Source organism: Amblyomma mixtum, chromosome 5 (assembly GCF_055824585.1).
Source record: "Amblyomma mixtum isolate Tamu chromosome 5, ASM5582458v1, whole genome shotgun sequence".
Lineage (NCBI taxonomy): Eukaryota > Metazoa > Arthropoda > Arachnida > Ixodida > Ixodidae > Amblyomma > Amblyomma mixtum.
The window spans coordinates 187,787,537-187,808,637 of NC_143016.1; the positions used below are offsets into that span (position 1 = coordinate 187,787,537).

The window sequence follows — 21,101 nt, forward strand, 5'->3', positions numbered from 1 at the left end:
AATTCACATTCTTCATCCTTAACACCTGTGCTCTCAGGGGTACCGCAAGGAACGGTACTTGGGCCCCTCCTTTTCTTGATATATATTAATGACCTACCGTGTAACATTTCTTCTCATATCCGACTTTTTGCCGATGACTGTGTCGTTTACCGAGGAATTACTAACTCCACCGACCATTTCGCATTACAAACTGACCTTATTCGCATACAGGACTGGTGTAAAACATGGCTCATGTCATTAAATATTTCTAAAACCGTGTTAATGTCCATTCACCGTCATCGTAATTACGTAGTGCCTAATTATAATACTAATAACCTGCAGACTGGAACATCCGAATCATTCAAATATCTTGGTGTGCATATCTCGCGTGACCTAACTTGGACCTGTCATATTAACCACATAATAAATTCTAATTGTGCTCTAGGTTATTTACGCCGTAACCTTTCACTCGCTCCTCCCCCTATTAAACAGCTTGCTTTTCAAGCCTTTGTGCGGCCCAAGCTTGAGTATGCTAACGCTATTTCTGATCCGCACCACAATTATCTTACTAACGCCCTCGAATTGGTTCAGAACCGCGCAACACGGTTCATTCTATCTAATTATTCCTACCACTCGAGCATCTCAGCGCTAAAAGCTCAAATCAACTTGCCCCCCCTAGCCTCGCGCCGTAAGATAGCACGTCTTAACCTTTTTCATAAATTTTGCCATTCTTTGCCTCTTGATAACCCCTACATAAAAAGAGCCCACCGCATAGTCCGGTTCAGCCACAGTAACGCAATGTATACCCTACAAGCCCATACTGTGACATTTCAGCAGTCATTTTTTCAGCGTACTGCACGAGACCGGAATGACCTGCCCACCAAAGTTGCCATTATCATCAACCCACTAGAATTCGAGCGGAGCATCGCCAACCTTTCATCTTAACATTTTTTACCATTGTTTGCCAGATACCATCCACTCCCTCATGTAATGTCTCAACAGAGACCTTTGAGGAAATAACACAACTGAGCTTGTGTTATCTTCTTGTCCGTGTCTTTGTGTGTGTAGTACCCACTTTTATTTACCATGATTGACCGACTAGCCCAACAACGTACGCTCTTAAACTCTTGTCAAGTGTTCTGCAAATTCTACCAGCCTTACAAGATTCTACACTTATGCAGCACCTAATAAGGCTTAAAGGTTTAATGATCAAGTGGTACAGTACATCCTTTTCTTTTAAGAGCAGTTTCGCAAGAAGTATTGAAGTTATACGTGTACTTTACTAGCTAAAAATGTTCATAAAGCCTGTGCCATCTGCACTCAATGTTGAAGTAATAAAATCCGCTGCTGCAGCATCAGCATGAGAAGACCAGCCATTGTGAACTTCGCAGCTTATTCCAACTGCAGGCAAAAGCAAGGTGCTCACCAGAGCACAATTGAGGAACTCAGTCGTACATCCACAGTTTATATTTTATTCGCTGTCACGGAGAACTGCACACTATTACCAACTGCTTGAATGGCACGTCTGTGCTGCCCCACAGGACAGCAGCAATCGTGTGCCACTTGTGGGCCTCGCTGTTTCTAGCAAACTGACAGCAGGGCTAAGAGGAAACGGCAAAGAGTGGTAGCATATGTGCCTGGCCTACGATGCACACAGAGTACGGGGCTGCTGTTTAAGTATATATTGTAGTAGAGATGCCAAGTGGGGGGGAGGTAGGCAGTACAAAGCGTTCTTCCACATAAAACAGCCACGCAATGCAAGTGTGTGATTGTCATCGCATTTGAAACCTAGCAAGGCCGCCGCCCCCAAACAGTGGAACAACAAGCTCATCGTTCACGGGGCCACACAGTCGAAGCACTGGTGGCACCTCAAGCACCTTGTTGAGTTACAGAGGCCAGTGACAGCGCAGCCATTATGAACACCGGTGTTGTGGTTGGCTTGGGTTATAGTGCCTTTTAGTCTCCCAAGCTGCCTTATTGTGGACATTAGTCTCGAAATGCATTTTGTTTTGTGTGCCTCCCAAAGCAACGAATCTTGGGCAGCGATGGTTTCTTGGCACCAGCTTCTGATAAACATTTCGCTGCCGTCCTGTACACAGATCACAGTGAAGCAATGAATATATATATATATTTTTTTTTTTTCACAAAACATTCACATTAACATCTGTATTAACAAAAATATAAAGATATGCACCGAGTTGCGAAAGTGAGGTCTTCCACGTCTGCCGCTAGCTTTGCTGAAGGAAGAAAAAGATGATCAAAATCACATTTCACGCTAGTAAAAAAAGCATCAGAATTTCAGTGATATGATTGGAATGTTGAGGCGACAGTACGCAAGCAGCAACATCTTGTAGGCAAGCACCTGGGCAACGCTTTCTGCAGGACGGCTACTTGTTGCCGACGTTGCCTTTGCAAAAGTATACTGGGGGAAAAAAAAAAAAAAACACTTGGAGCAGCTGTAAATTGAGTCACCGGCACAAACAAAACGGTCACAACAAAGGGGCTCTACAGAAGCAGTTTTCCTTCTCCTTTGTGCAAAACTTATTTTTGGCAATTTTTAGGCATAAATAGGCACTTCAAGTTATAAAAGACAAAGCGCAGGAATAAAAAAAAGGGGTTTGCAAAGGCCAACAAAAATGAGAATGTTTTGTGTCAGTGATGAGAACAAACAGAATACTGCGAGATGCCCCAAGCAGAGCTGGCAACTTTCCAATCCTGCTGGAACCCTAGTGTGCTCCCCAACAGCAGGTGCGCGCAAGGTGTCACAGCAACGCTGCTTCAAACTGTAAGGCCTGCAAAACTGTTTGCCAGAGCCAGAAACCTCGAGTGTTCCACGAGTTGCTGCTTTGGAGCTGCCTGCATGTGACCAGATGGACGTGGGAGTAGAAGAGACACTACACAGAGCCCCGCGTAGGCAACAACGACACAGCGCAATACACAGTTCTCATAATTGGGTCCACAAGGGGGGTGGGGACACAACACGACTGCAATAAATAGGCTCGGGGAAAGAGCCTGGCTGCTGTGAGCTTCCGGGGGGGTGTTGGTTGTGGTGGGGCGAGCCCAGGGCTTAGTTGTTGTCGTAGCCCTCGGTCTCGGGCAGCACGTAGGAGATGTCGTCCCATGGGTGACGGTAGAGGCCCTGTCTCAGCCGCTTCTGGTCCAGGTAGTGACCTGCCAAGGGAAGAAGAGGCCGTTGTTTGCAGCAGAGCTGGTTTCAAGAGACTCATTATTTCGCTCTTAGTTTATACGGCTCGATGGCCATGGCATACTGCCAGCTGCAAAGCAAAGTGAAAGCCTCTTGCTCCAACATCATATACCATTCGGCCTCCCCCGCAGTGATACTACGCTGTTGTGCCGCCTGTGGCTGGGAGTGGCGTTCACAAACGCCTATTCCCATCTCATCTCAATGGCCGACTCTCCTGCGTGTGGCCAGTGTGGTTGTGACGAGACGATCAGCCACCTCCTCTGTGACTGCCCTCGTTTTGAGCGAGAGCGCGGTTGCCTAGTTGCTTCTCTGCTCTGCTTGGACTCGCGTCCTTTAACAGAGTAACGTTCTGGGGCCTTGGACACAACCTTCCAGACAACGGAAAGCGGTGAAAGCGCTCCTGAATTTCCTAAGGGACTCGGGGTTGCATTCCCGCCTATAATCTTTAAGTTTTCAGTGCGCGCCCTCTGTCCCTGTGACATAGTGGCCGATGGACACTTAGAAGACTCATTTCCTTGCCGCTCTTTTTCCTTTTTTCCCCTTTGTTCCCCTCCCCAAGTGTAGGGTAGCCAACTGGGCATCGCCTGGTTAACCTCCCTGCCTTTCCGTCCTTTTCTCTCTCTCTCTCGACAAGCTTCCACATGTCCTGGAGAATGCAGGGCATCTGGCACACTCTGTCCACTGCCACAGTGGAAGTGGACCAAGACGCCCATTTAAGTCTTGGCCCCCTTAAATTTAATGAAGTATTTTCACGATGCAGGTTTTGGTACAAAGAAGTTCTCGCGAGTATAAAAGAAAATTTGGGCAAATTGCACCACTTCTTTCAGTTAAAAAATTCTTCAAAAAACGTGAAGGTAACTGCTGCTGCCAATGGACAAGCAGCAGTAGCGCCACGTAACGCCAACGCTCTTGAGCAAATGTCAGGCAAAAATAACAGACTTCTTGACCACACCGTGAAGTGGGTTGCCTTGTGCGACAAAAGATTCTCGTTTGTGAACAATGTCTGGTATAACTCGCGCCCATCTCACCCCGCTGCGGTGGCTGAGCGGTTTGGGCGCTCAAATGCCGATTCCGAGGACACAGCGACCGCGTTTTGATGGAGGCGAAACGCAAGGCACCCATGTGCTATCGTGCTCATTATGCACTACACCCCGCTAGCACTCTCGCGGTGTCACTCAATACTGAGTGTGATAGTACGCTGCGACATCAGTGCACATTTAAAGACCCCGGGTGGTGGAAATTTCTGGAGCCCTCCACTATGGAGTCCCTCATAGCCGCTGTTGCTTTGGAACGATGAACCTCTTCAAATTGAACCACACCATCACGCCAGGTCAGCCTGGTCATGTGAAGTGCGGATCCACTCTATAGTAAATCGCGTCTGGTGTGTGCATACACACAGTCGATGACACTGTGCATAAAGCAAGCCAAATCAACTGTGCTATTTTCCGGGCACATGCTGCTTGCACACCCCATTCCCATCAGGCCACGAGAGCACATGATGGGTCTCAGGGTTGCTTGATGCCATTAACTGACTTCTGCAGTGCAGCATGCTTTCGTATTCAGTGAAGGTGCTCGTTCCATGGCAGTCTCTGCAGCAATGCATGAAGTTTGCAATACTTTACCAGTGGCGCCATTTACAGTGAAATCTCGATACAACGAACTTCGCGGGGTCGCGAATAATCGTTCGTTATTTTGAAATATCGTAATAACGAAAGACTCGCGAAAAAAGGTACAGTAAAAGCTCGTTAATTCGAACTTCACGGGACCGGGAAAAACGTTCGAATTATCCGATGTTCGAATTATCGAATGGGCGCGAAAAACCGACAAGAACCATTTGCATTACGGTGTATGTAGGGTATTTACTCGCGTAACGAACCCACTCACATAATGAACCCACCCACCCCCGATTTTTGCCTAATAATCTGAAAAAAAAAAAAAAAAGCGTCAGTCGTTAACGCTTCCCTCCGTTTGGCACCCTCACGGCCCACAACGCATTTCTTGGCGGCGCGCCAAGATGCCGAGCAGCGATAACATCACTTTTGACGTTAGCTCCAGCAAGGGGGAAGCAAACTTAATTTGGCAGAGTGCCAGCGCTTGTTCGGTTGTGCAAGCCTCGTTTTCAGCACCGTCACGGCCCCCCAACGCATTTCTTGGCGGCGCGCCAAGATGCTGCGCAGCGATAACATCACTTTCGACGTTAGCTCCAGCAAGGGGGAAGGGAACTTGGCAGAGTGCCAGCGCTTGTGCCGGCGCCTTGTTCGCGGCTGAGCGTGTGCTTCCGTTGGCGACCGACCGATGGGTGGAAGCATGGACGACACTCGCAAAGAAAAAAAATTTTCGCTCGTAATTTGTAGCGCCCCTCCGAAGTCTTAGCCTTCATGGGCGTTGGCTGGGGCCGCGCTGACAGTGCTTATCCGTATTTTCGAATTAACAGGGCTCGAATTAACGAGCATTTAGTTGCGAGTTCCCGAGGTTGCGCGGAAAAGAGGGTAGGCAGCCGCCAGCGCGGTCGCCAACCCATTCCCTCCGGTGCCGCCACGCCGGCCGCCGCCGCGCCAGTGATGGCGCCATTTAAGCTGTACCCACTCTTCCAAGGTTTTATCTAGTTCCATCTTCTGTCCCCGTTTAGGACGTACTCAGCCTCTAACTATGCGGAGGAGGTGCTTTTTTTTTTTTTTTGGCCACATGCTGTGTGCCAAGCCGCCCAGACGCGGTGGCGCGTGTGGCGCGTAGTTCGAATTATCCGTCACGGAACCGACTCGCTTTGGAATTAACGGGCTTTTTTATACACAGATCTCTATGAAGCTTGGCCGGACCAAGTAGTGTAGTTCGAATTATCCGAAAATTCGAATTATCGAGTTTTGAATTAACGAGCTTTCACTGTAGTAGTATTACTGGACAATGAAAATACTGTACCTTCAGGAAGGGCACACGACAAGCTATGTAATTTTCCAACAGGAACGCAAACGAGAGGTTCAGCGCTCGTTTATTTGAAGAAATCCGTGATTCTGGCGGGTGCGACACAGGCGCCCCAGGACGAACTCTTCAACGTCAACTTTTTGGAGCACAGAATCAGGCACATCGCTACAACGTCCGATGAATGTGCGAAGTTTGCCTATGGATGCAAGAACCTCCGCGCTAGACACAGGTTCGGCCGCTTGGTCTGCAGGCGGCGAGTCGGCATCGTCGTCCAGTTCATTTTCTTCGCCGCGCTCTCCATACTCGCGAACGCTGCTCACGATGTCTTCTACATTCAGGGGCAGCATTTTCCGACTCGGCGTAGTCGGCAAAAGTTACAGAAGAGTCTACAGAGAGTTTCGCAGTGACTTCAGTCCGCACATCTTTTGCGCTGTCGTCATCCGTGCTATCAGCGTCATCGCAGTCTTCTGTGTGAAGCGGCGATTTCACTAGGCCAGCTTTCCTCCAGCAGTTGTTGATGGTCGAGGCCTTTACGTTCCACCACACCCCAGTTACCATTTCGGCAGCCTGGCGGACATTTATGGCTGTCGGGAGTCCGAGCCGAAGGTTTAACAGCGCTGCACTAGGCGCTTCCGAAACGATGTGTTTCCTTAAGCGTGAACTGCCGTCGCTTCATCTTGACGCTGGCGCCCGCAGAATTCATCGCCAGCACAGCCAACACGCAGCGGCAAGAAACGACTAGGCCTCGCGTTCGCGGCGGCCGCACACAAAAAAAGAAAAGCGCGGAGGTAGTCTAGTCAGCAAAGCGGAAAGTTGGGCAAGTTGGATAACGTTCATGATGTAAAAAATAGCGCACAGAAAACACACGGGACGGAAAGTAAACGACGCAGTTTACTTTCCGTCCCGTGTGTTCCCTGTGCGCTATTTTTTACATCATAGTCTAGTCACATGCACACCCACGGCCGGTCTCGACGCGCGCGCTCTCTCTCTCTCTCGCTCTCTCTTGAGGAGAGAGGAGAGAGCGCACGCGTCGAGACCGGCCGTGGCACACCGTGGGAGAAAAAAAAAACGGAGGAGGAGAGACGAGCCAACTTCCGGTTGCGAGGCGGCTTCGGATTGGACTGGATTGTATCGGATGCCTGCCCTTGGCGATTAGCAGAGTTAGCGTGTGCCTCTCGGGGAGTCGGCTCACTTCTCCGGGGTAAGTTCGTAATAATGAGGTGCATTTATAATAGGTGGGCAAATAAATTATGCTCGTTATTCTGAAATGTTCGGTATTTTGAAATTCGTAGTAGTGAAATATTTTTACATTGAAAATATAGATATTTTGGCAGGGATTTTGAAAAAGCTCGTAAATATGAAAAATTCGTTAATGTGAGGTTCGTAGTAACGAGATTATACTGTACCTCTAGCTATCAGTCAACATTCTGAGGTCTCCACAATTCGTTGAGGAGATGCTTCAAGGTAAATGGTAATATAAACACACGGTGCCATGGGGAGAGGCTCAGCTCTGCAGAAGATTTCGGCTAAGCCAATATTTTGAGATATGACAGTTCGAGATAATGAAGCTTTACTGAACTATTCTCGCCACTCATTTTGCTCTGTTTCGTCTAAAATTGCTTGTAATACCTTCACAAACACACGTGAGCATAATAAAGCAGAACGGGAAGGTTTTATAAATGTGCGATATCAACTGTGCTAGTGAAAGACAAAACTTTGATGCAACGAAGTTTTTTCCAAAAAGTACTACAACATTATAATGAGGTTCAACTGTACTGCGAAGCAAGAAGGGTGCATACCAATGAAGCCAATGGTGCGGCCGAGGACGAAGAGCCCGTTGAGGGCACCCATCTCGATGTAGTCCTGGGCCTCCTCGGGTGTGAAGCAGCCACTGCTCCGCAGGAGGTCCACCACCGCCACACCAATCAGACCGTCCACGTTGAGGATCAGGTTGGGCTTCTGAAACCGCCATGCCCAAAGTGTGAGCAACGAGATGGCAGGTCTTCTTGCATCACAACAGTTGTGAAACCATACACGGTTAAGGACAATGCAGCAAGCTATGGAAAGAAAAATTATAGGTGTAACGTTAAGAGATAGGAAGCGGGTGGAGTGGGTGAGGGAACAAACGAGGGTTAATGACATCCTAGTCGAAATCAAGAGGAAGAAATGGGCTTGGGCAGGGCATGTAATGCGAAGGCAAGATAACTGCTGGTCCTTACGGGCAACGGAGTGGATTCCAAGAGAAGGTAAGTGTAGCACGGGGCGGCAGAAAGTTAGGTGGGTGGATGAGATTAAAAAGTTTGCGGGGATACGGCGGCCACAACTGGTGAAGGACAGGGTTAACTGGAGAGACATGGGAGAGGCCTTTGCCCTGCAGTGGGTGTGGTCAGGCTGATGATGATGATGATGACACAGTGCATCTATATTGAGCCTGCAGTCCAAGTGGGTCAAAACTGAGGTTAGCAGACTGTCATGCCACACAGGACCGTCATGATGGGTGCCATCACTGGGTGACAGCCCATCCCATACGCAGCGCCCCTTTCTGTAAACCTCCACAAAGTGGCCACAGGGTAATAACCACGGTTTTGAAGCACAGTTTTGCAATGTGTGTTACCAAGGGGCCCTAACAACACACCTCTCCACTGCCTCTTTTGTAGATGAGCTTTCCTGCATCACTGCACTGCATCAGCCACTCACAGAGACTAAAAACACGGACAGCACATTAGTGAGGAGAACCTTCTATGAGAAACAATAGTGCTAGTACATGGTCCCAGAGAAAGTATCCGGACGAAAATGTATCCACACCAATTCGCTTAACTCTGTTTTGCTACAGCAGTCTTTTCCCATTCCTTCCTGTTAGTACTCCCCACTTTGCCCAAGAACGATTTGGTTTGATTTGGTTTGATTTATGGAGGTTTAACGTCCCAAAGTGACTAAGGCTATGAGGGACACCGCAGTGAAGGGCTCTGGAAATTTCGACCACCTGGGGTTCTTTGCACAAGAAGGAACCAGTAGTTCTGTAATGCCCAGGTGTCTAAAGTGTTGCGGAAAAGCTATCAGCTTCCAGGATTTCATCATTAATGGTTCCACCATTGCAAAAATGTAAAAAAAAGACTTAACATGAAAAATCACAATAACAGATGGGGCACGCATTACCCTCAATTACCCTCAACGGAATGCTACGCCAAGTATGCGCAACAGGCTAGCAAGCCTGTGCAGGCTCATGCAGCACGGATCTAATAATCACTGCATCATGCAATCACCTTCTCCCCACGTATTTCTCTGTTCTTTGCCATTACTATTTTTTTCTCTCGAGAAAGAATCTCATTTCTGCAGCCAAAAGTGAACCTTCCAATACACAAATGCCAGTCTCATTAAGAAACCCCAACAGCATGAAATTTGTCAGCAGGGCAGGGGGACAAAGAGCACTGCACACTGTCGACCACAGCATCACAGGGTCCAGGGTCCCTTTAATTAAAGGACCCACTGACCTTGGAGGTGGTGATCTTCTCAACCTCCAGCGCGTAGTCAAGCACGGGTGTCGCTGGGAAGTGCCGCTTCACGTAGTCCTTCAGAATCTTCACTCGCATGTCCGGGTTGTTTATCTGCACCACACAGAGCAGTCCCTCAACTGCATTCACTAGCATCCCGATATATAAACAATAGGATGCACGTCCCAAACATTCTACAAGAACTGATCACCTGCCATAACACAGGGTTACAGGAGTTGGCCACAGTGCGAATGGAAGTTTTTCGGCTTATAAAATCCAAAATACAGAAAGATTACAAGGTAAGATCACATCATCAGCAGCCACAGGAAAAGCACAACTCACTTTCTACCCCCCTTCTTTTTCATTCCTTTGACCGTGGTACATAAGCCAGCAAGTGCACTTAAAGCTGCTTTTAGTTATAACTAGGGCCCGAAAATTTAGGCACTAAAGAACCCCGAAATAGGCAGGCATCTAGGCTCTAAAAAATATTGAAATAGGCACTATAAAGCAAAAATAGGCACTTTGAATAATACTCTCTATTCATGTGTACAAGATTTGTAAGTCAAGCACGGAGCGTACGCAGTCCTCAACCGAAGCAATAAAGCGCATTGTCAGGTTTTCGAACTTGAAGCTCCTTCGGTTTTCTCTAAGCATAGCTTTGTACTTTAAAAGGCTTCTTTTGACATCACATTAAGTTAGTGGCGCGAACCTAGAACATGAGAGTTGATGAAGGCTTAGGCCTTCAGGTGATATGGCCGTATCGTCTCCGCGTAGAAAGTCTCCGATTTGGGAAATTGTTTCCAGGCATCTATTTTTTTCTACCAAATGTTGCATCTTCGTAGAAGCAGTAGCACCCTTTCCTGCTGCTGGTACTTCTGCCACTACCTTCAAAGATTCGTCTATTGAGAGTCCAGCCTTTTCCAACTTTGTCATCCTTTCCGTCCATTTTGAGAAGTTTGCACTAATGTATGTCAGGTCTCTTTCCAAACTCGTCTCTTGCTACACTTCGAGATAAACAGTTCGTTACACTACGTTCAAGTTACTATTCGAGAAAAGCGTTCAGCGAGACCCGCGCCTTTTGTGCGTGCATCGGCGCGCGCATTTCACCATAGTACTTAGACACATGTCTCAAAATGGAAAAACGGCACCGAGGACCAAAGTGCCAGATTTAGGCATTTATAGGCAAAAAATGCAGTTAAATAGGTAGCATTTGCTAAAAAATGACAGAAAGGGAGGCAAGTGCAAAAATCTCCAGTTTAGGCGTTTATAGGCATGTTTAGGCAAATGCCTAAATTTCCGGGCCCTAGTTATAACATTCAACTTGCTGCCCACACAGTCCACACGATGGAAACTGAAAATTACTATAAGCAGACCCTCTATTGTCACCCGTGACAACTGTTGCACTGTGGCTTCATTCCATCAGCTGCCCCCATTCATGCATTGTGAAGGTGGGGGTCTGCCCAGCGCACACCAAGCAGAGGACGACCCTTATTAAAATTTCTATCGACTAGAAAAAGTCTACAGACTTTCTATAGACTAGCCTATACACACTACAAATCCTATAGACAGTGTACAGACAATCAAATTTATGGCCACACACTGTAGTAGACTTATCTGTAGAGACGTAAGGAAATCAACAGGAAGTCCACAGGAAGTCTACAGGAAGTACAAGGAAGGGGGGGAGCTCTCCCCACTCACCGACTTGACCCGGTGGCCGATGCCCATGATGAGGATGCCCTTCTTGCGCATGCTGTTCACAAACTCCATGGGGATCTGGCGGCTGTCGTAGGCCTCACTGAACTGCCGGGCGGCCGCGTCCAGGGCACCCCCAAATCGGTCACCCTGCACATCAAACCCACCGATTGCACAGAGGCTCGATGCTGGCGCGTTAATGCCGTGCATTGTTCCTGGTTTCGAGGCATCCGACCAGACGCACAAGAGGCCGAAGTTTTGCCAGGAAAAAACAGAAGCAGTGCATTTTTTAATGGAAGCAATTTTGTAAGTATAATCACTTTTGTAAATACAGAAATAATGACTTTTGTAAGTAATTCATAGCATTACTAAATTGCAACCAGGAAGCCATATTACAAATTACTCAAAAAAGTGATTAAAATACGGATTCAATTAATGCCAAGACTGAACTGACGTAACAGGACAGCCGATAGGTCAGGGGTACAACATGAAGTAGAAACATCAAGGGGAATCAGCCAATGTGGAGCAGATTTATAATAAGGGAGTACCGTATTTACCCAATTCCAACGCGCCCCCGATTCCAACGCGCACCCAATTTACGCACCAAAAAAAAAAAAAAAAAATTAAAGCCCCGATTCTAACGCGCGCCAATATGCGCCCGAATGAAAAAAAAAAAAAAAACTACGAGCCCCGCTTCTAACGTGCATGTGACTTCCACGAATGAAAATAATTTGCAACCGTTTTAATATTTTGAGAGATGCGGGTGAAAAAACCGCTATTTTTTCGATAAAGTCGATTTTGTATTTTCTTGCGTTTTGTATTCCCCCAAGCCTCTTCTTTTATATACAAAAAAATCAAAGCCGATAATCAAGGGGAAGGTAGTAAAAAATGCAATTAAAGCACCCGCGGTGGCTCGCGAAAGTGCGAATTTGACCGAATTTCGTGAACGCGGCATTTCGCTCCACGGCGTCGCCCGCTCTTGAATTTTCGCGGGGAAGTAGGCCTACCCATCTTCTACCAGAAGCCACTTCGGCAGCGGTGCAATCTTGATAAAAATACGAAAAAAAAAGATTGTTTCCCGCCCGAGTCGAGCGTCGCGACTGGCCCTTCAAATCACGTGGTGCGATCGGAGCCCTTCCATTGGCTACGAGCATCCCACCGCACGGACGGACGCAGACGCTCTTTCTTCGTTCTGCCGCCACCAAGACGTGAACCAACGCTTCTGCCCGGGTTTTTCTCCTTTCTCCGCTATGGATGTGACTGAGAAACGAGATTTTCGTTCACGCAAGTTCCTGACAAAGCGTCAGTATAGAGGAAGACGCCCCAAGCGCAAGCGGAGAGCTCCGGTGACGGGAGGTTCGTCTGCTGCTACGCGTAACTGCGGCAACGGAGATGCACCATTTGGATCCTCCAAGCTTCTTGCGGAGCATCCATGACTTCGTCAGTGCATCTCAGCGAAAGATAGAGATCTTCGACGGCCAAGACAAGCGTAAAAACGAGCGCGGAAGCGCTGTTATCTGTGAGATCGGCATGATGCACGACCTCCTCAGCGACGCGGCGTGCCCCGCCTGCGGACGATGTTATCTCTCTCTCAGAGAATCGGCCGCAAAACGGAAAGGACTCTCATCGTTTTTGGAGACGCGTTTCTGACAACCGTTGTTTCATCAACACATTTTTCGTGCCGCGTATCTCGATCGTGCAACGGCAGTGATGAGGCGTCCGCCCGCGGCAGTGCACGGGATACCGTCGCCGTGAACGTGGTCGCTGAGCACGCGACACGCGACCAATGACAAGCGCCACACCGGTTGAAAATGGCTCTTGCGACGCAAAAAACGACGAGCAAACGTGCTCCCATGTTTGCCAGCAGTTAGCGAGCACCCACATCGTATAATGGCGATGACAATGGGCAGCTATGGGGACGTTTCGGTTTGCACTTGAATCCAACGCGCATGCGATTTTGAGACATATTTTCCCCGAAAAAAGGTGCGCGTTAGAATTGGGTAAATACGGTAATTACTCATTAGCATCCACCAAAGCGCAATGATATGGCTACAGGCCACAGCCCTCAGTACCCACGGTCACAAACATTTTTGAAAGTCGCTTCTGGGCTGTTTCCGGGCAAAATATTATGGGATATAATCGAAGGGACCTGCCGATTCTGAAGTTTCCGATTTCCTAAAATCAAATTTTTTGAGATTTCCGCAATTTGGTCCCCATGTGCCCCTTTAAGTGCTGTCAGTGGAAACAGAACCCAGGGGACGGCTGCCTCCCTACAAGCCTGGCATGCAGGCGGTTTAAAGCGAGTCCCATAGCATCCATCGCAGCAGGAAGAAGGAAGGAAGGAAGGGGGCTCACAATGGTCAGCAGTCCCGAGACGAGGGAGGAGATGAGGTCCTTGCCAGCGCGGGCGCACACGATGGTGTTGTGGGCACCGGAGACGGCCGGCCCGTGGTCGGCTGTCACCATGAGCACCATCTCGAGGAACTTGCAGGCGTACTGGGGCAGCCGCCGCTGGAACCACAGCAGGCTGAGGACCCCCCCAATGCCCAGCTCCTTCTCAATCACCGTGGTGATGGGGATGCCCGCGTACAGCAGCTCCTGGCCCCGCTCATCGCAGATGCTCGTCATGAAGGACGCCGGCTTGCGAATCAGGCCCAGTTCCTGCAGGCATGCACAACAGCGGCATCTTACTACCGGTTTTACAGGGAGTCAGAAAGAGTTTGTGAACAGTGTTTTTCCATTCAGTGCTTACCACACTTTCACCGTGCAAAGATTTTTCTAACAAATTTACTCGTTTGTCTATCTGAACTTATGGACAAATGCGGTGGCATTCCTGAGAGACACTCTGCAGTTAATTTTGCAGGATCAGCTGCATTTAGTACTGCTAGGCCCAGGGTCTCAGTCATGTATAACTGGAATGGCAATTTATTTTTTCTAGCTACCAGAGTTTTAAAACAAAAGCGCTGCTATTTTCAACGAACTTTGCTTGAATGTTGCTCGCAAATTTAGCAAAAATTTTAACAAAGCTCTTTTCTCTATCATGAATCAGTGTCCTGCAGTTGCCTGAGATGAGGTATGGAAGGACAAGCAAGATGAATTAATCCAAGTTGCCCATTACTATGCAGGCACAGCTGCGGACCTGCCCTAATCTGTTGTGTCACATCTCATGTCTTAGGTGGCTATACAGACAACGACTGAAAATTCGGACCCCTGGTTTTATAGACATGCTTCGTTATTTGGACTTTTTCGGGGCACCGCGACATGGCCTATGGAGCCAGTGTATAAGAGTGCCTGAAATTTTGGACGCATTGCAGCTGACTTCATCGCAATCGCTGCCAATGCCCAGGCCGCCGTATAACGTGTACACTGGAACCTCTAATTAAAACTTCAAGGGAAACCGAAAACATGTTCGAATAAATAAAATTCAATCTAATGGAGCCACGCAAATGGCAAGGTTGATATTCTTCGTGAGTCGGCACATTGCGCCCATGTGGTTTCTAATTTGTGCCATTTTTGGACGTCATCTTTTCAAGATGGCCATGCAAAAATACAAATCAGCCTGTACTATTGTTGAGAGTAGGTGCAAGCATGAAATGAACTGCATGAAAAAAGCAGCACATTGTCAATCTTGTAGGGTAACTATCAGACAACCAGTAGCTTCCATAGAGTGCATCAACATGGGCCCTTTCGAGTGTTTAAAAAAGGCTCTTTGTCAAGTTGCAGCGCCCCAGAAAGTGCACTGCCACAGTTGAAGAGTGAAATGAGCGTACTGACCCGTGCCCAGTTGTAGTCCATGGGCACCGTTGGAGGAGGCACCTCTGGCATGGGCACAATCACGCCGGCTCCCACCAGCTCGTCGTACACAGTCCTGCACGAGGATGGAAAGGTCTCCACTGCACCCACTTCACTCGGCATCACCCACAAGTGGAACTGTTTGCTACGAAATGCACAAAGCATGTCCCGCCACTCCTGCTCAGCAAATATAAATAAAACTGGTTTTCAGGAAAGGAAACGGCGCAGTATCTGCCTCAGATATCTTGGTGGACACCTGAACCGCGCTGTAAGGGAAGGGATTATGAAAGAGGTGCCACAGTGGAGCGCTCCGGAATACTTTTAACGTGCACTGACATCGCACAGCACACGGGCGCCTTTTGTGTTCTGCCTCCATTGAAACGCGGCCGCCGCAATCGGGTTCGAACCCGGGTACTCCGGCTCGGTAGACGAGCGCTACTCAGCAAGCCCCAGTTCTTGAATTAGAATGCAGCTTTTCAGTCTTATGCTTCTGCACCCAGATCAAGCCCCTTAAAGGCTGCATTACGAAAGGGCAGGACAAACAGAATCAAGGTCGAAATTTGCCAACATCTGTCAATGAAAAAAACTTGGAATCCTGAAACTCCAACACATTCCACGAATCAAGTACCTAATACCCGTGCCACACGGACAGACTTAATGCCATTAAGTGCTTACTGCCTTAAGTTTTAATGGCATTCGTGCGGTGCCACACGCATAAATTTAATGGCCTTACTGCCATTCGCGACCTACTGAGTTCGCCACAACTCATTCGCCCGTGCAACGTGTACTCTCGTTCCCATTCCACATGCAGAAAAGCATGCAGCTTTGTTAGTAACAACTACCTAACCAGTAGGAAATGGTTAATTCTTAACTTTCAGTCAGATGACGCATCTATACCGCATTTTCGATGCAAAGAGCGCCATTTTAAACACCCTTATTGACAGGTACTTTCGACTTTTGTGCTGACATGCGAGTTTATGCCTACTTTTTCGACTTGTAAAGCAGGAACAGCCGTATTTTCCGGAAAATCGTTTTTACATTACATTTGAACAACATTCCCGATATATTGTGCTCATTAAGAATGTTTATATTCAGATGAAACTTTTGACTACCTTGCAAGCGTTATCGCCATCGTCACTCCCGATAATGGCATTAAATGTGGACGTGTAGCACCAACTCCGGAAATAATGGCATTAACAAACTTAAGGCCTTAAGCATTTAGTGCCATTTCTTGTGCGCGTGTGGCACGGGTATAACTCAGTGGTCTTATTCTTGCACTGCACACCGCCAGTGGGTTAACCACTGCACAAGCTACCACTCTCCCTCTACTACACTTACCTGCAGTAAAAAAAAACAGTGACCAGCTCATCAAAAACCTCACCATCTCTATATGACAGTGTTCTAGCCTCCATTCACAGCATTCCCTCAGGCACCCATCCCTCAACAAAGTCTGCCATGGCTTCACTGCACCTACTTTTGATCCAACTCCTCATCCCCACACATATACCCCTATTGCAGTGAACAGGTCCAGCTAAGTGCAACACACCATGTACTCAGAGCGGCTGCCTTATTTTTAAGCTTGCTTGAACACAGCAGCAGGCTGGCTGGTTCCACACGTTTGCAAACAGCACTGCACGCGTATACACCATTTCATACACAGCAGTCAACACTGTGATGCTGTGGAAGTAGCAAGCCCACAAAACCATATATGTACATATTACTCTGCCACGTATCATTCGTTCCTCTCGAAGCTTTGGCGGGTGTTTGGACAAAAACAGAGCTGGATAAAATGAAGTGCTAGCATTGGGAATCATGGTTGAAGCTGTGAGGCGCTCAGTGTTCACCGAGTGTGAACAACATTTTAGGCGCGAATTCAGTCAAACGATTTGCCCTGCCAGCTTCATACCATACTGCCACATACCGATCGAAGTCTTGATGCATCGCAGGACGAAATTGTGGTGGCAAGAGGTGAAACAAAATGCAAGAGAGTGCCAGTCAAAGTACTTGATACCTGTTAAAACACAATATGCCTGCATTTATTTTGGTTGCATCGCAAACTACTTTTTGGGCGTGGACTGCCCGCATATCGAGGAGTTCGCTACATCCAGGTTTAATTTACATACTCCTGTTTCCTGGCCACCTTTGACGTGACCAAGCGCAGCTAATCTTGTATAAGACATACAAGTTGGCACTGGCCTATCATGCAAGCCAGCAGAGAAGTCCCAGTGTTGACGAGGCAGACGAAGCCTCTGTTCTGCAGTGCCCACTCACTTGATGGTGTCGCCCAGGGCGTCGAAGGTGGGTGGCACGTGTGCGCCAGCCTTGGCCAGGGCCTCGTTCTTGGCCGAAGCGGTCTCCCGACTGGAGTTGGCGCAGGCACCCGCGTGGCCAAACTGCACCTCCGAGGAGAACATGGAGGCACACGTGCCAATGCACCAGGCCACCAGGGGCTTGCTCAGCCGGCCCGACTGGAGGGCCTCGCACACCTCGTACTCCTCGACACCGCCCACCTGCAGCAGGGAGAAGAACCCCCTTTTAGCACCCGACTACTTGGGGGCACACTGAAAACACCGCCAGGTACACACAGGCAGGGCCAGGAAGAAACCTCATTCTCAGCCACTCAGAACGTCTGAAGATTGGTCTCATCTGCCCAGTTCACCGCACCTCAGCTCAACAAAAGAAGAAAGCTCAAAAAAAGAAGAAAGTCCCTGTGGGATGACTACGTGAAAATTAGCCTCAGCCCCCCGAGCCAGCTGAAATGTGGTGAAATTTTTACTGGCAAAACAACCCACCAAGCCCATGCCCAGTCATGCTTGTCATAAAAATCATGTGTATCCCTCAAGCAGCTTTCATCACCACCAGCCTGACTACGCCCACTGCAGGGCAAAGGCCCCTCCCATGTCTCTCCAGTGAACCCTGTCCTTTGCCAGTTGCGGCCACCATATCCCCGCAAACTTCGTAATCTCATCCCCCCACCTGACTTTCGGCCGCCCCCTGCTATGCGTCCCTTTACCAGCAGTTATCTTGCCTTCGCATTACATGCCCTGCCCAAGCCCACTCTTTCCAATTCCGCTTCTTTACAGCAAGGCAGACCGGGAGGTCACAGGTATGCCTTCGACCCTCACCTCTCCGAGCAGCACCAGCATCTTGACCTGGGGGTCGTCGTGGTACCGCACCAGGTGGTCCATAAAGGTGGTGCCCGGGTAGCGGTCACCCCCGATGGCCACCCCCTCGTACACTCCGTTGGTGGCCCTCGAGATGATGTTGTTCAGCTCGTTGGACATGCCACCCGACCGGGACACGTACGCCACACTGCAACACAAGGGGCAGACTGTCACAGGGATGCAAAAACAGAAACAGGTGTGCTGGCCAGAAAAAAAGAAAACATTTCTTTTCCCCCCCGGTGACAGCTGGAATCTGCAGTAGATGGCACCAAGAAAAATGCACCACCACCTTATGCAGAGCTTTCAAATGTGACCAGCATCCCTCATGCTGATCTGCCCACAAGCCGTATAGGTCAAATCAGTTTTTGAGGAAAGGAAATAGCGCAGTGTCTGTCACACATATCTGGGCGGATGGGAAGGCAGGAAGGTGGGAGTGAAAGAAGAAAGAGAAAGAGGTGCCGTAGTGTGTAGTGGAGGTCTGCAGAAAAATTTCGACCACCTGGGGATCTTGAACGCACAGCACACAGGCGCCTCTTGCGTTTCGATGGAGGCGAAACGCAAATTTGGGTTTTGTTTTTGTATTAAAAAAAAAAATGAAGTTCGTCAAAGGTACACTGGCAGCAGTGGTGCAGAAACTGGAGCTGGTGCTACCTTCTAAGACTCTGGTCTCCTCGAAAGGAGGAATTGCAAGAATGTCAAGCATCTGCTAAACGGGAGGCGACGAGGCATCAGAGGGACACCATGAAATAAACACGTTTGGGAGCAGGCATTCAATCAACTCGGCCCCATTTAAGCGGAGCACACAGTCAAGGCTGCTTCACGACACGACCCGACTTTGGCCTGACAATGACTTCTCACATGCCAAAGCTGCACGAGCCACGTGATAGTGGAGTTGCTTTAATTTCTACTACCTGGGGTCCTTCCATATGCACCAAAATGTTCATACTCAGACCCAAGACCTCACACTCAGTAGCAAAGAGATCATGAAAAGGTTTGGTTTATGGGGTTTAACGTCCCAAAGCGACTAAGGCTATGAGAGACGCCGTAGTGGAGGGCTCCGGAAATTTCGACCACCTGGGGTTCTTTAACGTGCACTGGCATCGCACAGTACACGGGCCTCTAGCATTTCGCCTCCATCGAAATTCAGCCACTGCGGCAAGAATTGAACCCGCGTCTTTTGGGTCAGCAGCCAAGCACCATAACCACTGAGCCACCGCGGTGGCAGATCATGAAATAATCAAAAGATCAGAGTCATGGAGATCATGACACCATGGTCATGGAGATCATGGTGCATGATCCTGGGTTATCTTCTCCCATTCAGTCAGCCATTTGTACACACAGCCCTCTCTCCCAGCATAGGATAGCCTCACTCCACAAAGGGCTAGCAAACAGATCTGCTCAGTCCTCTTCATTGAATCACATTAAACCCACAGTGAACCCACAGTGAAAACACAGTGAAAACACAGTGAAAACACAGTGAAAACACAGTGAAAACACAGTGAACCCACATTGAATAACATCAGTGGTGCAGACAATTCCACCTGCTTTAATTGCAACTCTTCCTTGATAACAAATTCCCAACACAGCAGCATTACCAGCATACCTCAGATGGGCCTCTCAGTCCAACCTTAACAGGGGCACAGCTCTGATATTAAAAAAAGTGGCCAGAAACGTGACTTTTTGAAAATTGTATCCGCCAATGGACATTGCATCGCAAAAACTCTTAGCCAACACTTGTGCTTCGCAATCAAGAAAAACGCATCGACCCGTAGCACAGCAGTAGCAACACAATGAATGTTGTACCAGCCTTCTGCAGCCTTTTCACAAGATTCAGCAGAAAGTATATATATAAGAAAAATATTTCCTTCACACATAACAGTGAAATTTTTTGTGAGAGCAGTCATAAAATCATTTTTACTATGCTAAAAAAAAAATTCCAGAAGCCATGTCCCCCCCTAAAGGACCAGGTGAAAAGCCTTGCTCCCTTTACGACGTACTACAGTCCAAGCGCGGCACTCACTTTCCGGGCCGGTACAGCTTGGAGGCCAGGATGTTGTCCATCATGCCCCCAGTGTTGCCGATCTTGAAGCAGCCTGGCTTGATGCCGCCCACCTGCAAGAGGAGTCCCCCTGAACCAAATGCTGGCATACAGAGGCCTTCCCAGCATGTCACCTCCGCCGAGGGACATGACTGCCCAACGGCACCAGTGAACATAGCCAAAGCATGCCGTACCCTGATGCCACCAATTTTAGTGCAGTTTTCGTTTAGTTTAGTTTATTGGGGTTTAACGTCCCAAAGCGACTAAGGCTATGAGAGACGCCGTAGTGAAGGACTCCGGAAATTTCGACCATCTGGGGTTCTTTAACGTGCACTGACATCGCACAGCACACGGGCCTCTAGAATTTCGCCTTCAAGAAATTCAGCCACCACGGCCGGGATCGAACCCACGTCTTTCGGGTCAGCAGCCGAGCGCCGTAACCACTGAGCCACCGCAGTTTTCATTCAGCTAAACCTCTGCCTGTCCTCATGGCAATCGATACACCACTGTGATACAGTCAAGCCTCGTGACAGTCAACACCTGAAAGATCATAAAATACACAATATTCCGGCACAGTAGAACTCTGCAGCTATGTTCCCGGATGCTGCATTTTACCAGCTCCTACATTCTTGTTAGCCAATCCCGTCCAAGCTTTCTCAGAAACCTATGCAATACCTATGCAGAAATGGTAATAGCGCTACAGCAAGACGTACACGAGAAACACTGACACAGGACATGCGCTGTCCTGTGTCAGTCTTTCTTGTGTACGTCTTGCTGTAGCGCTACTATTACCATTTCTGTCTCACATAATGCACCATCTA

General features: G+C 48.5%; 1 protein-coding gene across 1 annotated transcript in view; it reads right to left on the reverse strand.

Moving 5' to 3' along the window:
- Window positions 1-1,431: 1,431 nt before the first annotated feature.
- ATPCL (ATP-citrate synthase) overlaps window positions 1,432-21,101 on the reverse strand; it is a 58,527-nt gene continuing 38,857 nt past the window's right edge. Inside the window, exons 12-20 of the mRNA XM_089546471.1 lie at window positions 20,263-20,354; window positions 18,204-18,390; window positions 17,350-17,588; window positions 15,061-15,154; window positions 13,642-13,947; window positions 11,293-11,436; window positions 9,595-9,708; window positions 7,903-8,062; window positions 1,432-3,150 (exon numbers count right to left, since the gene is read on the reverse strand). Coding sequence (XP_089402597.1) covers window positions 3,047-3,150; window positions 7,903-8,062; window positions 9,595-9,708; window positions 11,293-11,436; window positions 13,642-13,947; window positions 15,061-15,154; window positions 17,350-17,588; window positions 18,204-18,390; window positions 20,263-20,354 — 1,440 coding nt within the window. The 3' untranslated portion in view covers window positions 1,432-3,046. The remainder of the gene's footprint in view (window positions 3,151-7,902; window positions 8,063-9,594; window positions 9,709-11,292; window positions 11,437-13,641; window positions 13,948-15,060; window positions 15,155-17,349; window positions 17,589-18,203; window positions 18,391-20,262; window positions 20,355-21,101) is intronic.